Below are 18,214 nucleotides of genomic sequence, written 5' to 3' on the forward strand. Positions count from 1 at the left end.
CCGGAGCAAAATATTCACAATGCCCAAGACTTGTTGTGCTGTTGGTTGCCACAACAGATGAGACAGATCTTTAAAGAGACCATTCTATAGAATACCAGCTGAAAAGACCAGAAAAGATCGATGGATTTCGGCAATTAAACGTGATGGAAGGTGCCCAACCAAATACACATGCCTGTGTAGCGATCACTTCATTTCAGGTGGGAAATATTCTTCTCAATCTCAAATAACCAAGAAGTATTTACAGTATAATGCCATGTTGACTCATTTGAGAACATTGCGTATTTAAAAAAAAAAAGTCGCAGAGAGGTTTACAGAGGAGTGTGTGTGCTTGTGGCCGCAATACGCTTCCGTGTAGAGAGGAGACGACTGCCTGTCCTAAATTTTTTTTCCCGCAATCATAGTTAATAAATGCGAGTTTGTGTAAAACAGGGGTTCATTTATTTAAATATTGGTATTTGTAGTGAAAAAATGAGAAGTGTACAGAGACCGTGCACATGATGGATGGTGCCCAACGAAGTACACACGTCTCTATAGGAATTATTCTTTTCAATCACAAATTATAAACAAGTATTTAAAATCCCATATTGACTAATTTGAGAATAATGCATATTTTTTTTTTTTAAAAAACTGTCGCAGAGGGGTTTACGGAGGTTAACGTGCTGCCACAAAACGCTTCTGTATTCCCCCCCCCCCAGTCATAGTGAATGAATGCTAGTTACCAGGGGTCATTTATTTAAATATTGGTATTTGTATTGAAAAAGTCTGAGTGGGTCCATCATGATGTGTGATTTATTCCTGATTCAGAACAGATCCAGCAATAAAGTATTTGTATGCGTCTGTGGTGTTTACATAATTCACCCGCGGGACCTGGAGTTGGGGTACGGGGTTCCGCACGGACTGTTTTTGTTGTTGTGCTTCCGGAGTAAAGGTTAACAGAGTTCCCGCCGTTATGCGAGTAGTTTTGTGATGTCGAAGAATAAAGCAAGTTCTGTTCCTGTGTCCGACACTCCGCCTCCGACTCCTTTTCTCCGGTGCTGCACTGGTGACACCGACGTCAGTCCCGGCGTTTTCGAGACTGAAACGAACATGGCAACCGCCATCCTCAAATTGCCGGAGTCTTGGGAGACGTCCGCGGGACTCATGGGCCACCCCTCCTGTCCGCTAATGGCTCCCCTATCCGCTCTTATGGCATGAGGACTGTGGACTTGTGTTTCGGGAGTCAGCGCTTCACATGGGACTTTGTCACTGCCGATGTCTCATTCCCTCTCCTCCGCGCTGATTTTTTTGTGCCCACGGGCTGCTGGTGGATGTTAAGAGGGGCCGTCTGGTGGATGCACTGACTTTTTCCACGGTCGCCTGCGTCCGCAATGAGGCGACTTATGGCGGTCTTTCCAGTTCGCTCTCGGACGGCACCAAGTACCAACTCCTCCTTGGTGAGTTGCCTGGCTTGACACGGCCCACTTTCTTCTCTGCCACGACTAAACATGGGGTCGAGCACCACATTGAGACCAAGGGCCCCCCGATTCACGCGAGGGCCCAACGGCTTGACCCAGAGAAGCTAGCAGTCGCTAAGTCCAAGTTTGCCAACATGGAGCGTCTGGGCATCGTCTGCTGCTCGGATAGCCCGTGGGCCTCGCCACTACACATCGTCCCTAAACCGAGTGGCGGGTGGCGACCGTGTGGTGACTACCGCCGCCTTAACGACGCCACTACGCCCGACCGCTACCCTGTTCCACACATTCAGGACTTCTCAGCCCACCTGGCGGGCAAAATCCTGTTCTCCAAGGTCGACCTGCTGCGCGGGTATCACGAGGTTTCCGTACACCCCTCAGATGTTCCCAAGACAGCTGTAATCACTCCGTTTGGACTGTTCGAGTTTCTGAGGATGTCGTTTGGTCTTAAAAACGCGGCACAATCTTTCGAGCGTTGAATGGATTCTGTGCTCAGGGACTTGCCATTTGTGTTCGTCTATTTGGATGACATCCTCGTCGCCAGCTCCTCGGAGGATGAACATCTGATGCACCTCCGCGACCTCTTCGCAAGACTTGAGCAGCATGGCCTGATCATCAACCCGGCGAAGTGTGTTTTCGGGGTGCCCTCTATCCAGTTCCTCGGGCACCTCATAGACAAGAACGGCGCCGCCCCCCTTCCGGCAAAGGTGGAGGCCGTCTCCGCTTTTCCCCGACCTCGCTCGGCTCGGGGCCTCCGGTAGTTCCTGGGGATGGTGACTTTCTACCACCGGTTCATCCGCCGGGCGGCCCACATAATGCGCCCGCTCTATGAGGCTCTTAAAGACAAGGCCCCCAACCAAGACGTCGAATGGATGGCCGAGAGGATGGAAGCCTTCGAGGCTACGAAGGCCACGCTGAGTCGTGCCGCTATGCTGGCCCACCCGACCCACGGGGCCCCTGTCGCTCTCACTACCGATGCATCGGACTACGCTGTTTAGCCGTATTCGAACAGTGGGTCGGCGGCGCCTGGCAACCGCTTGCCTTTTTCAGCCGTCAGCAGGTCCCCAGGGAGCCCAAATACAGCACGTTCGATAGAGAGCTCCTCGGCCTCTGGCTGGCGATCCGCCACTTCCACTCCCTATTGGAAGACCGTGAGTTCACGGCATATGTGGACCATAAACCCTTCACTTTCGCCATGTCCAAGGTGGGCGAGCCATGGTCCGCCCGCCAGCAACGCCAACTGTCGTTCATCTCTGAGTACACTACGGACATCCAACACATCGCCGGCAAATCCAATGTGGTCGCGGACTGCCTCTCCAGGGCGATCGTCGGCACTGTGCATCTGGGTCTCGACTACTCCCGCATGAGCGGAGACCAGGCCTCGGACCACGGGGTGCAGGCCCTCAAGATTTCTGACACGGGTTTGTGCCTGGTCGACTCGTGCGTGGCTTGTCAGCGGGCTAAGGTGCATCGCCACACAAAAGCCCCTTGGAGCTCTTCGCTGTCCCCGAGAGGAGGTTTGACCACGTCAACGTCGACTTGGTAGGTCCACTTCCTCCCTCGCACTGATTCACCTACTTGCTCACCATGGTGGACAGGACGACCCGCTGGCCCGAAGCCGTTCACCTCTCCTCGACAACGTCGTCAGACGTGGCCCGGGCGTTCATCGGCATGTGGGTTGCACGCTTCGGGACCCCGTGCGACCTTTCCTCAGATCGTGGCCCTCAGTTTACCTCTGAACTCTGGAACGCTGAGAGTTTGGGGGTCAAGCTGCACCGCACTACCGCCTATCACCCCCAGGCGAACGGTCTTTGCGAGCGGTTCCACCACTCCATGAAAGCAGCCCTGCGTGCCGGCTTGACGGACGGCAACTGGTTGGATAAGCTCTCGTGGGTCATGCTCGGCCTCAGGTGCGCCCCCAAGGAGGACCTGTTGTCCTCATCCGCCGAACTCGTCTACGGCCAGCCACTGCGGGTCCCCGGCGAATTCATCCCGGACGCCACAGCGCCCTGGTCCGCAGCCAGGCAACGGTCCTCCCTGCTGGAGGCCGCAAAAGGGTTCGTGCCGGTTCCCACGTCGCAACATGGCACCCCAGGTGCCCGGCTGCCCCGTCACCTGCGCTCTGCGGATTTTGTGTTTGTTCGTCATGACGCCCACCGTGGACCTCTCGCCCCCCATACTACGGGCCGTTCAGGGTCCTGGAGCACGGGGATAAGAGCCTGCTCGTGGACATTGGCGGCAGACCCGAGACTGTTTCCGTGGACAGGGTCAAGCCCGCGCACCTAGACATTGCCCAGCCTTTGGGGTTGGCCCTCCCCCCGCGCCGGGGTTGTCCCCCTTTGCCCTGTGCCTCTGCGCCTGCCAGGCTGCCCTTGACCCCGCCTGGGCCCTTGTCCCGTGACTCAATGGACAGTGCCCCCCCCCCCCCCCCCCGGCCCCTACAGTGCACACCCGCCGGGGTCGGGTCGTCTTCCCTCCACGGCACAAAGATTTTAACTATGGGTGAATTCTGGGGGGGCTTGTGTGGTGTTTACATAATTCACCGCGGGACCTCGAGTTGGGGTACGGGGTTCCACACGGACTGTTTTTGTTGTTGCGCTTCCGGAGTAAAGGTTAACAGAGTTCCCGCCGTTATGCGAGTAGTTTTGTGATGTCGAACAATAAAGCTAAGTTCTGTTCCTGTGTCCGACACTCCGCCTCCGACTCCTTTTCTCCGGAGCTACACGTCCAGACTTTTATACGCTTTCTAACTTTTCTGTGTAAATATCGACAGCTTACTCACCAGATACATGTGTATATCCAGTTGTCCAAGACAAGCAGAAACGGGTTAACAGTCCAATTTATTATCGGGGAAAACATCGACTTCGGCATTAAATATGGGTCCTCTATGCCAAGTGTTTCTTATTTTTCCACGTACCTTCGTTTATTACCACCTTCTAAATGTTTAACGGTATCGGACAAAACTCTGGATGTTGTGCTACAAGACATTTTCGTTTCATCTCAATGGAATTAACTTGCAACAATGCTTTGTTTGACCAGCAATGTGGCGATATGACGTGATTTTATGATGAAGTGAAAAGCTCTATTACATATGTCTGTGTCAATGTAGCTTCTCAAACTGCATGCTGCAAATGTTAATGCTTATAATAGAAGAAGATATGCATGTCTGTAGGGATCTAAAACATCCGAAGTATTTAGATTTATCGCAGCGTTTTCCATAATGTGTGTATTGTTCACCATGGTTTTTGCCATGACCGGAAGTTAGAGCTTGTTGACCATGGTGGAACCAATGTTGGATACAGAGTGCGCAGTCTAGTTTGCATTCTACGTCATTGATGACGGCAGACATAATGTGTACAGAGTGCGCAGTCTAGGTTTTATTCTACGTCTCTGCCAGGTCATCAGTACTGTGAGGATAATGCGCTAAGTCAACTACCGTGCCGTCTGACTTAATTCAGTGTCCTTGCATTGCCTTCTATGGTATAGCCGACCTTTCCAACATGGCCACCAAGTAGGCACATTGGTTAGTCAAGTAGCTATGCATTTCGAGTTCATTGGTTGAGTAAAAAGGCCGACTCAAAACGGTCGACGCGATGCACGATGGGACTAAAGTACTACTCGCCATTTTTGCCTGATATAGGCTAGCAAACTGCAAACCACTTTTTGGAATATAATTCCGTTAAATCAGAATTCTTAATGTAGGCGTGCCTGTTAATTTTCATTAATAATACTTTAAAAAGGGCGTGTTGTACTCGACCTTAAAAAACTGATCACACATAAGCCGTACGTTTTACTAGCGGTCGAAAAGAACAGTGTTCAACATGGGCCGCTCTCGAAGCCGAAGCTCTTCCCGGTCTAAACATTCCAAAAGCAGCAAGCACAGCAAGAAAAGGAGTCGGTCACGATCCAGGGATAGGGAGAGGTCAAAGAAGCGTTCTAAGTCAAGAGATGCGAAGAGAATAAGGCGCAGAGATTCTCGTTCCCGGTCCCGATCTGCTGTAACCTCATCTCGCAGGGAGAGAGCGGCGTCTCCACCGGATCGTATAGACATTTTCGGAAGAACATTGAGCAAGAGGAATGCGTTAGACGAGAAGCAAAGGAAGGAGGAGGAGGAAAGGAAAGCTGAAATGGAACGGCAAAGAAAAATGTGAGGATTTTGCACAATACAGTGACACTCGTCTGTTACATCTTAATTTAACATGCTACCTTAGCTTTCTGTGGTTGACAACGCCAGCCTTTAGCACAGGGCTCGATGAGACAAGGCCTCAACTAGTTACACATGGCTCTCAATTTTAATGCTTATTTCATTTACAATTTTCCACGATGATTTATGTCAGTGGCATCTCCTCCTTACACAGACTGAATTATTCTTACTGACTTGATTGGTTTAAAGCAGTGGTTGTAAAACCTTTACACCAAGTACCTCCTCAAAAATACGACCCTTCAAATACACAATTACGCCCAACATTAAAATACATGGCATATTTAGACCAAGTGGTTGTCAAAAATTGGGCAGAAGTATAAACTGTAAGGCATTAACTGTTTACAAATGGGTAACATTGCACTCAAATATTGTGAAAACAGTTCGCTTAAATTCTATTGTACCTAAAATGTAAACAAATTGTACCTAAATATTTGAAAACAGGATTAAAATATTTAATTGCCAAAGTTTTGTGCTTGAAAATTAATCACAAATGTGCTGCACATAAAGGTCCTCTTCCAACAAATTTTAAAATGTTATTTTTTGTAATCTTTGATGTCCGGGTATCGGGTTTGAAAGATAATATAGGTTGGAAATAACCAATGTTCTTTTTAAAGCTATTCGAATTGGTCTTGTCTGCCCAGCACGTGAGAAGGCCTGATTTTGTATTACAAACCACAGTTCCAATGAATTTAGGATGTGCGAAATGTAAATAAAAATGAATTACAATGATTTGCAAATCATTTTCAGCCTCTAGTCAATTCAATACTTTACAAAGAGAAATATTTTATATTTATATTTTGTATTTATATATTATATTATATTTATATTTAAATGTTCCAACTGATAAATGTTTGATGATGATACTCATTTTTTGTTTGCACCACTTCCCAAAAAGATGGGACGTGGCATGTTTACTCGTGTTACATCACCTTTCCTTTTAAGAACACTCAGTAAGCTTTTGCGAACTGAGGACACTAATTGATACTTTTTTATTTTTCGGGGGGGGGGATACACTAATTTCCCCCTTCTTTCGTGATATACCACGTGAATTACTCAACAGTCCACGGTCTCCCTTATTTTATTATGCGCCTCATAATGCTGCACATTTTTAGTGGGAGACGTAACTGCTGGTACTAAGACTCTTTTCCACAAGCCACGCAATTGTAACACATTCATAATATAGCTGGACATTGTTTTGCTGAAATAAGGAGGGATTTCCTTGAAACATTGCTTGGATAGCAGTGTACGTTGGTCAAAAACTTGTATTGTCACCCATATTTCATCTTAATGGTCCCTCCACAGATATGCAAGTTATCCATGCCATAGACTCGCTCTACTAACGCGCCCTTCACTCTTAATGCTTTTGGACTTACACAAATGTTCGAATCACCCAGGGCCCAGGTCTCTGGATGATTTAGAGAGATTCTGCAAAGAGGAATGGGTGAAGATCCCTCTTTCTGTCTTTTCCTATCTTGTGAAACATTATCGGAGAAGATTAGGTGCTGTTTTGTTGGCAAAAGGGGGTTGTGCAAAGTATTAATACCAGGGGTGACAATAATTGTGACACACATTATTTTATGTCAAATAATTATTTCTTTATGTGGGATTTTTTCCCCATTGAATAAATGCACTTGTATTGAAGGTTGGATTTTTCTCTTTTTTTTTTTTCTTTCCATTAAGGTCCCATGTTATTTAGAAAAAAAAAATAGAAGCTAAAAAACGCATCTTAACCAGGGGTGCCAATAATTATGGAGGCCACTGTATAGTCAGCGTTGTGTGGCTTTGTAACTATATATGTTCATACTGAGTTTATGCTATAAATGTGTTGTCCCAATATGAATTTAAGTGAATGAATGGAAGTACTTATTACTTAACTTTAAAAGGTGCATAAGTATTGTTCCCCTTCTCAAATTCTCATTTTTGCATAGTTTACCCTCTTAAATATTTCACATAAGACAAACGTTTTTTGTTTTTTTACAAAATAAAAACCTGAAAAGTGGGGTGTACAATATTGCATTAATACTTGGTAGCGCCACCTTTTCCTGCAATTACAGCTGCAAGTCGCTTGGGATATGTCTCCATCAGTTTTACGCATCGAAAGACTGCAATTATTGCCCATTCTTCCTTGCAAAACAGCGTGAGCTCTGTGAGGCGGGATGGAGAGCGTTTGTGAACAGCAGTCTTCAGCTCTGCCCACAGATTCTTGATTGGATTCACATCTGGACTTTGACTTGGCCATTCTATCACATGGATACATTTATTTGTTAACCATTGCATTGTAGATTTGGCTTTATGTTTTGGATCATTGTCTTCTTGGAAGATAAATCTTCGTCCCAGTCTCAGGTCTTTTGCTGACTCCCAACAGGTTTTCTTCCAGAATGGTTCTGTATTTGGCTCCATTCATCTTTCCATCAATTTTAACCATCTTCCCTGTCCCTGCTGAAGAAAAGCAGGCCTAAACCATGAGGCTGCCAGCACCATTTTTGACAGTGGGGCTGGTGTGTTCAGGGTGATGCAGTGTGTTGCTTTTACACCAAACATATCGTTTTGCATTGTGGCCAAAAAGTTCAATTTTGGTTTCATCTGACAGGGCACCTTCTTTCACGTTTGGTGTGTCTCCCAGCTGGTTTGTGTCAAACTTAAAACAAGACTTGTTATGGATATCTTTGAAAAATGACTTTCTCTTGCCACTCTTCCGTAAAGGCCAGATTTGTGCAGTGTACGATTGATTATTGTCCCATGGACAGACTCTCCCACCTCATCTGTAGATCTCTCCAGTTCATCCAGAGTGATCATGGGCCTCTTGGCTGCATCTCTGATCAGTCTTCTCCTTGTTCGAGATGAAAGTTTAGAGGGATGACCGGGTTTTGGTAGATTTGCAGTGGTCTGACACTCCTTCAATTTCAATATGACTGCTTACACAGTGCTCCTTGAGATTTTTAAAGCTTGGGAAATCTTTTTGTATCCACATCCGGCTTTAAACTTCTCCACAATAGTATCTCGGACCTGGCTGGTGTGTTCCTTGGTCTTCATGTTGCTTTCTGCACAGAACCCTGAAACTATCACACAGCAGGTGTATTTATACATCATCAGTCAACATTGGATCATTCAGAGATCCTCACTAAACTTCTGGAGTGAGTTTGCTGCACTGAAGATAAAAGGGCCTAATTATATTGCACGCCCCACTTTGCAGTTTTTTTTTTGTTAGAAAAGTATAAAATGTCCAATAAATTTCATTCTACTTCACGATTGTGTCACACTTGTTGATGATTCTTGACAAAAAATTTAAATAATAAAAAATGACATAAATTTAAAGCCTGAAGTGTGGCAAAAAGTTGAAAAGTTCAAGGGGGCTGAATACATTCACAAAGCACTGTAACTTGAAGGAAGACTTTGTTGAAAAAAATGGGAATGAGAGCACACAAAAGTTAGTAGTTGAGGGTTCAGTGTTTCTTTTAATGCCAAAATTATCCAGAGATATCATGAGAAACATCTCTCAAATGGAAACTATTATCGAAATTCTTCTCTCGTTCAGACATTCCAATGACACCTGGATGGAAAACTGACAGCCAATCAGCGTTTGCCACGTCTACAGTGCGTCCTGTCCTGACCCCATTGCTTGTGGATATGTCTTCACTGCATTTTGTGGCTGATTTTTGTGAACAATAATTACAAACAAAAACAATTATCTTAATTAATTAATAATTATTTTAGTAATAATAGTAGTAATTAAATGACTCCACGGGAGGTTAAAGAAAGACACATTTGGGTGCGTTCTCTCATTGTTGTTACAGTTTGGGCACAACACGGCATCTTGGTCTAGCTCGAAAGAATGGTCTGGAATGCTGAGACCTGGTGACGTCACGGGGCGGGTATTAAGGACCTTTCTTCTGGGTCTGGCTGTGAAAGCTGCCACATATCCAGATATTGCGTGGATTTAAAAAAATATATATATTTTCAATTTTTTTCTCTTAATGTCCAAAATATATAATAATAATACTTCAGATTGAAGGGTTTATTGTACATAGAAATTTTTGGACAAAGTCCTCCTCTAAAGGGGAAATACACTGGTTTGCATTAACAATGTATCCAATAGGTCATGTAATATGTACTCTATTTTGACAATCTGATGTTAAATCCTCTCTCATTTAATTGTGTATTGAGAATATTTTTATTGACAATTACGAATTTTCATTGGCGCTGCCATTTTCGCGAGTAACATGACCTCCGTGTGCGGTTGTGACGTGTACCATGCCGCAACAAAGGCTCGATTACATTGGACACCATTTATGCCCAGCGCTGATTTCTAAAAACCCCTACATTTTCGAAGGTGCATTTAGGGAGTCCTAAAAGTCCTTAAAATCCGCGAAAACCGGTCAAGCCCCTAAAAAGGCCTTAAATTAAAAAAAAAAATCAAAGGTAGGACCTCTACCGCCAAAATTCTCCTTAAAAAAAAATCTTTTATTTAAAAAAAAAATAGCGATCCGTCTGGCGTCCAAATCAGCCGGAAATTGTCAATGGAAGTCACCGTGTTGACAACTTGTCGCCATCTTGTCGTTATTCCATTGTCTGTTTCCGTGAGTAGGAATTTCACTTCGTCTTCGTTACGACGTAGCGTAGTTCTTTCATCGATCCAACTTGTATCAAGGGGAAGTGCATTTTTCAAGAAGCTTGGGTTGAAAGTAAGGAGTTTGGGAGCTGGGTTCGTCGAGATCCAAAAGATCGGCACATGTTTTACTGCCATCTGTGCAAGCAGTTACCAGCTTGAAAAGATGGACGTCAAAGCGCTGGAGTCGCACCGGGAAAACAGGAAACACGCTGATTTGGCGAAGACGCTTTCATCTTTCGTTGGTATGAATCGGTTTCTAAAATATCAAGATAGTGAAGCATCAACTTCAGGCAGTGGTACTAGCAGTGCATGCGCACCTACAGTTTTCCAGCAATCGACTTCAACCAGCCAGAAGTCGGGCTTTATGAACGTAGTTCTATACACGAAGATGGACTCCTTAAAGGCAGAGATCGTGTGGACTGAATGATCTGAAGCCATTACAGTTACAAATCTTGTGAAAATAATTCGAAAGCAGTCATGTTCCCAGACGGTGAAATTGCTAAAAACTACCACTGTGGGGAAAGGAAGACTTCGTACCTGGCTACATTTGCTATCGCTGCCCACTTTTCATCTCTACTGCCTCAAAGCCAAAAAAGCCAGAATAGAGACTGACATATCTACGCTTATTGAGAAGGCTGACAGGCTGTGTGAGGAGACTTAAGAAAAGAGGAATCATAGGTTTATCACCGAGGCCAATGCACTCAAGAGGCAGAGCAAAGGACAAGACAAGGACACTTTGGCACCTCTGCAGCAACAAATAGAGGAGGCACTGGGTAGGCTCAAGGAGCTGGAGTAGGGGTGCAGAAACAGACATCAGTAGAAGACATTTGTGTATATAGTTGCAATTGTAGTTAGAATCTGTTTTTCTGTATACTGTTATGTGAAGACGTTGACAATGGTCATATCAATGAGAACTACCACAAGGGGCGACAGGTGATCAATGTCACAGGTACTGAGATACTGGAACATTTGATGAACCAACAACGGTTGATGGCACTATTGGGTGAGTCTTTTTTCCTTACTCTTGATTTCCCACGATGGCCCTAAATTTTTCGTGTCGGCCCTAAATTTTTTCCGTGTCAGCCCCTATGAATTCCCCTAAAAAGCCCTTAAATTTTTTTGGTCAGACTGAGTATGAACCCTGTTCCATACATGGCCGTGAGCGGCTTGGCAAGCTGTGAGCGGCACAGCCGTGACCGGCTCGGCCCCTCAGTTGATCAGGGAGACGGAGGAATACTTCCATACACAGCCGTGAGCGGCCGAGCGGTGCTCACGGCTGTGTATGGAAGTATTCCTCCGTCTTGCCGATCGGCCAAGCTGTGAGCTCCCTCCTCGAGCCCTGGAGCACGCTCGCCGGGGAGTGAGTTCACGGCTCCCCCAAGCCCTGGAGCTGTGCTGCTCACGGCTGTGTGTGGACATATTCCTCTGTCTTGCCGATCAACTGAGTGGCTGAGCCATGAGCTTGCTCCCCGAGACCTGGAGCACACGTGCCGGGGAGCGAGGTCTTGGCTCCCCTGAGCCCCCGAGCTGTGCCGCTCACGGCTGTGTATGGAAGTATTCTTCTTATCTACCTGATCAACCAAGCGGCCGAGCCGCTCACGGCTGTGTATGGAAGTATTCTTCTGTCTTTCCGATCAACCGAGTGGCTGAGCCTCTAAAAAAAGCTGCAACAAAATGACATGATCCAAAGCTCACCTAAAAACAAAGGTTTTTATTACTTTTGGAAAAAAAACAATTATTCCCAAGACTTTTGGGAGGAATTTTATGCAGACTGAAAAGGTGAAAGTTCAGCTTTTTGGAACATCTTGTTACATCGTGTGTGAATGTAGCAGAGCATGTCACGTACATCCAAATTCGTCAACTTTTCGCCCAAATTTGCAGTTTTGAACTCTAATTAGCATGCTTTACAGGATCAGGAATTTTTGGAGTCAGTCAGCGAGTTTAAAAAAATATATATAGTTGATCACAAGATGGATTGTCTGTTTACACTTGTTCATTTACTGTTTATACTTGTGTTGTGTTCTCAAAAAATATTTACATTAGTCTATGCCATTGAGGCATAGTGACAGAAAAAATGAATTGCTTCTCTTAGATGCGATGAAGTACATACAATAATGTATCTACGTTTTGTGAAATTTCATTTTTTCTTTGTGTTTTGAGATTTTTCAATTGTAAAATATGTACCCTAGCTTCAAAAAGGTTGGAAATCATTACTCGTGTCAGGTCATAGATTCCAATCAGTCAAGTCAAATCAACATTACAACAAAAAAGAAATAATGAATAAATAACTTACTGTAATTAAAATACTTTGTTGTAATTGCTTCACACGTACCAAAACTTTAGCGCATGGTTTGACAGAAGACCAGTGTGTTCGCTTACAATGGTTAGTGCTAGCACTAGCTTGCTAGGCTACATAAAGTTTTGTTCCCTGATTATAAGCTATACCATATTTAAACTACGTAAACATGCCTCAAGCAAGCATTGACTTAAGTCTTCTACTGAGCACCGCTAACAAGAATACTTTATTTCCCCGATTTTTCTCTACTATTACTATTGCTATTACACTCTGCACGATCCACTCAAGTTGTCATCGCCATGGTAATGTGTGTCTGCTCGTATTTCAGTTAAGTTAAAGCCCAATCAGAACCCGCTTTAATGGCCAAATTTGTAACAACAGAAGGAATTTGTCTCCGGCAGTCGGTACCACCCTAGTATGACATTCAGGCCATCCATAAAAATATTTAGGTTTCCCGTAAATATTCAAAAGCAGATAAAATTATTAACCAGTCAGGAAGTGATTTTCTTGCTGTCTGCCTCACGCTATCGGTTATCGTGGCAGACTGCATGCGATTTAATTTCTTGCTTGTTTTAAACGGCAAATACATCGTGAGTAATAAGTTGAGAAAGGTGAGCCCTTCTATAACACTCCAGAATACATTCAAACAAATTTCCCCGGAAGAATTTGGAGATGACATGCTGTCTGAGATAAAAGCACTGCAACTGGGGCAAACGCACGGTGGTATCCAATGCGAATGTTCTCATGATTTTGAGACATTATTACAGTTCAATCCAGATGTTAGGGTAGTGATTTTTCCTTTGAGGGAAAATGCCACTGTTGAACAGCCCAAAATGGATACATTTGTTACTATGATGGCAGCTGCCAATGAAAAATCAAGACCTATCCTTCCCATTGAAAAGAATGATTCTGGGGAAACCACCACCTTTTTAAAGGGGAAATCCAGTGCTTGGCATGAACAATGTATCCAACAGGTCATGTAATATGTACTCTATTTTGACAATGTGATGTTTAAATCCTCTCTCATTTAACAGTGTTTCGAGAAGGTTTTTATCAACAATTCCGAATTTTCAGGGACACTGGCATTTTCGCGAGTCACATGACTTACGTGCGCAGATGTAACGTGTAAAGTGCCGCACCAAAGGCTTGATTACTTGGGACACCATTTATGCCCAGCTCTGATTTATCGGATTTATCCTCATCTGATGAAGAAATAGCAGTATCGGTTGATCGGGAAGATGGAGGAATACTTCCATACAGATTTGAACCTGTAGCTGTAAATAATGTTGGATATTCGGATGGTTCTTCGGGCGTAATGACTACTCTGAGGCCTACGCACCCGAGGTAAGTGCGTAAACAAAGGCCCCCAGAGCTCTGGGGCGGGAGCCGCGGATAGTTCTTCGGACTGGAATGACGCGCAGTAGGGATCGCAAAAAAAACGATTAACCGGTTTTACAATCGGTACCATTGTGGTGTTTACATAATTCACGGGACCTCGAGTTGGGGTGCAGGGTTCCGCACGGACTGTTTTTGTTGCTCTTCCGGAATGACGAGTTCACAGAGTTCCCACCGTTATGCGAGTAGTGTTTTGATGTCTGTGTCCGACACTCCGCTTCCGACTCCTTTTCTCCGGCGCTACACCATCGATCGTTAATTTACTCCGTGGTAATGGGGTATTTTGTATACATTATTGAGAAACAAGCTTGTTGAATGTGGCTTTAAACAACGCACTCGTGTAAGTTTAAATTTTTGTTCTTTTTTTTAAAAAATGTTTTAATGTTAACATTCTTGAAAAAAATGGAAATGATATTGAAAAAATAACGCAATGTGGAATACCGGAATCGGAAGAAATTATTGGAAATTTTAACCGATTTCGAAAGTCCGATTACGGTTTCGGTTTTAAACAATCGAAAACCGGTTATAACTGTTTAAATGTAACCATTTGCGATCCCTAACGCGGAGTCTGACGAGCGAGTCGAGCTTCGGCGTCCGGCGGAGTCTGACGAGCGAGTCGAGCTTCGGCGTCCGGCGGAGTCTGACGAGCGAGTCGAGCTTCGGCGTCCGGCGGAGTCTGACGAGCGAGTCGAGCTTCGGCGTCCGGCGGAGTCTGACGAGCGAGTCGAGCTTCGGCGTCCGGCGGAGTCTGACGAGCGAGTCGAGCTTCGGCGTCCGGCGGAGTCTGACGAGCGAGTCGAGCTTCGGCGTCCGGCGGAGTCTGACGAGCGAGTCGAGCTTCGGCGTCCGGCGGAGTCTGACGAGCGAGTCGAGCTTCGGCGTCCGGCGGAGTCTGACGAGCGAGTCGAGCTTCGGCGTCCGGCGGAGTCTGACGAGCGAGTCGAGCTTCGGCGTCCGGCGGAGTCTGACGAGCGAGTCGAGCTTCGGCGTCCGGCGGAGTCTGACGAGCGAGTCGAGCTTCGGCGTCCGGCGGAGTCTGACGAGCGAGTCGAGCTTCGGCGTCCGGCGGAGTCTGACGAGCGAGTCGAGCTTCGGCGTCCGGCGGAGTCTGACGAGCGAGTCGAGCTTCGGCGTCCGGCGGAGTCTGACGAGCGAGTCGAGCTTCGGCGTCCGGCGGAGTCTGACGAGCGAGTCGAGCTTCGGCGTCCGGCGGAGTCTGACGAGCGAGTCGAGCTTCGGCGTCCGGCGGAGTCTGACGAGCGAGTCGAGCTTCGGCGTCCGGCGGAGTCTGACGAGCGAGTCGAGCTTCGGCGTCCGGCGGAGTCTGACGAGCGAGTCGAGCTTCGGCGTCCGGCGGAGTCTGACGAGCGAGTCGAGCTTCGGCGTCCGGCGGAGTCTGACGAGCGAGTCGAGCTTCGGCGTCCGGCGGAGTCTGACGAGCGAGTCGAGCTTCGGCGTCCGGCGGAGTCTGACGAGCGAGTCGAGCTTCGGCGTCCGGCGGAGTCTGACGAGCGAGTCGAGCTTCGGCGTCCGGCGGAGTCTGACGAGCGAGTCGAGCTTCGGCGTCCGGCGGAGTCTGACGAGCGAGTCGAGCTTCGGCGTCCGGCGGAGTCTGACGAGCGAGTCGAGCTTCGGCGTCCGGCCCGCTGCCGGAGCTCGCTCATCAGTTTCCCCGTTATTCCCGTCCCCGAACCATCCGCGGCTGCCGGCCCAGAGCTCCGGGGGTCTTTCTTTATGCACTTACGTCCCGCACGTAGGCCTCCGAGTGGTCAGACTCCGCCGTCATTCCGCCTGAAGAACCATCCGAATATTCAACATTATTTACAGCTACAGGTTCAAATGTGTATGGAAGTATTCCTCCACCTTCCCGATCAACCATTACTGCTTTTTCTTCATCAGATGAGGATAAATCCGAGAAATCAGCGCTGGGCACAATGTAATCGAGCCTTTGGCGCGGCACCTTACACGTCACATACGAGTACATAAGTCATGTGACTCGTGAAACTGGCAGCGCCCCTGAAAATTCGGAATTGTCGATAAAAAATCTTCTCAAAACACTAAAATGAGAGAGGATTTAACGTCACATTGTCAAAATACAGTACATATTACATGACCAATTGGATACATTGTTCATGCCAAGCACTGGATTTCCCCTTTAACGAAGTCCCGGAAGAGGTCGACCGAACCAGTGCCTCATTCCCAAGTTCAGTATCCAAAGAAAAAGCTACAGTGAAGAAAATAATTATTTGAGCACTCTGCTATATTGTACGTTCTCGCACTTAGAAATCATGGAGGGGTCTGAAATTTTCCTCGTTGGTGCATGTCCACTGTGAGAGAAATAATCCAAAAAGAAATATTCAGAAATCACAATGTATGATTATTATTATTTTTTTTAACGATTTGTGTGATACAGCTGCAAATAAGTATATGAACACCTGTCTATCAGCTAGAATTCTGATTCCCCTAAAGACCTATTAGTCCGCCTTTAAAAGTCCACCTCCACTCCATGTATTATCAGTGATGAAAGTCCTCCGGAATTCCAGATTTTCAAATTTTCATAAATTCCTCCAGAAAATTGAGGAAAAATTGCCGGATATTAGTTGACCTCATTGAACGAGCACGCGTTTGAGTTTGTTGTTTTGCTTTCACGAGTGTAGCCATGTTGAGGCACTAACACTAATAACAGTAATGCCTCTCCCCTCGCCTTCTCATGTCCTCGCCATATCGCGGAGATTCCGAAATTTCGGCGAGAATGGAAGCCACAAAGGGTGCACCTGTGCACACAAAAGGCAGATTTAACATTGAATCTCAAGTATTTGAATTGTATTTTGTGTAAACTAATTCATGGGTGATTGACCAGTTACAGCCCCAGGACAATGTTCAAACGGGTAGACAGGAAAGCTGACATACGTGCAATAGACGCAAGTGTTAGCAACATGTTCAAGTAGTCATGGCTTGAGGAAAAGGACTTGAACGGAGATTTTTGTACGACCACATTAGAAAGGTTGACAAACCTGGTAAGTCAGTTAAAATCATATATATATATATATATATATATCACAATATTAAAGGCAACTCATGCTATTAGTATTAAAACATCTATATCGAAGATAGTGAGCAATCTGGTTGAGTGTATCAGTACAACGTAACAAGTTTAAGACTTAAACGTTAATAGTAAATACTACAGATCAACTTCTTTAACTGTGGAGAAATGATAGGACATATTTTCGTGTATATTCTATATCCATATTATAATATGTATAATGTGGGGAAATAGACAATTTTAGATGTCTTTACTGAATAGTTCACTTATTTCATTTGTCTTGAGACAAGATGGCATATTTTAAGCAAATTTTGATGACAAATGTGATTTTGTGCTATCCAGTGTTAGGGGGATGGGGGGAAAAATCTGGCCTTGGCCGTTGGGGAGCTTCTGCCCAATTTTTTTTTTTCGGTCAGGACTTAGAAATTTTACTTCAAATTTTTGTCTGAATTTTGTGAACAGATATTGCCGAAATGCACCACAGCCATCCATTTTTTCAAAAGTCCTTAATCAGATGCACCTGTGTGAGGTTGTTAGCTGCATAAAGACACCTCTCCACCCCTACAATCAGTAAGACTCAAGCTTGTAACATGGCCAAGACCAAAGAGCTGTCCGAGACCAGAGACAACATTGTACAACTCCACACGGCTGGAAAGGGGTACGGAGAAATTGCCAAGCAGCTTGGTGAAAAAGGTCCACTGTTGGACCAATCATTAGAAAATAGAAGAAGCTAAACATAATGGTCAATCTCAATTGGAGTCGAGCCCCATGCAAGACATCACCTCGTGGGGTCTCAATGATCCTTAGAAAGGTGTGGAGGAGTGGGCCAAAATCCCTCCTGCAGTGTGTGCAAACCTGGTGAGCAACTACAGGAAACGATTCACCTCTGTAATTGCAAACAAAGGTTACTGTACCAAATATTAACATTGGTTTTCTCAATTGTTCAAATACTTATTTGCAGGTGTATCACACAAATAAATAATTTAAAAAATCATACATTGTGATTTCTGGATTTTTCTTCGATTATCTCCCTCACAGTGGATATGCACCTACGATGAAAATTTCAGACTCCTCCATGATTTCTAAGTGGGAGAACTTGCAATATAGCAGGGTGTTGAAATACTTATTTTCTTCTCTGTACTTGAGGCAAGATGTCTTTACTCATGTCCTCTATTCTGTCGCTAATGGTGTCATTTGAGAGAGGAATTTGGGATAA

The 18,214-nt window shown here is 45.6% G+C and overlaps 1 protein-coding gene across 1 annotated transcript in view; it reads left to right on the forward strand.

The window, feature by feature from the left end:
- The first annotated feature begins 5,004 nt into the window (after nucleotides 1–5,004).
- Nucleotides 5,005–18,214, forward strand: part of arglu1a (arginine and glutamate rich 1a) — a 28,308-nt gene continuing 15,098 nt past the window's right edge. Inside the window, exon 1 of the mRNA XM_061841065.1 lies at nucleotides 5,005–5,598. Within this exon, the coding sequence (XP_061697049.1) occupies nucleotides 5,273–5,598 (326 nt within the window). The 5' untranslated portion in view covers nucleotides 5,005–5,272. The remainder of the gene's footprint in view (nucleotides 5,599–18,214) is intronic.

The sequence above is a fragment of the Syngnathoides biaculeatus genome, chromosome 14 (assembly GCF_019802595.1).
Source record: "Syngnathoides biaculeatus isolate LvHL_M chromosome 14, ASM1980259v1, whole genome shotgun sequence".
Taxonomy (NCBI): domain Eukaryota; kingdom Metazoa; phylum Chordata; class Actinopteri; order Syngnathiformes; family Syngnathidae; genus Syngnathoides; species Syngnathoides biaculeatus.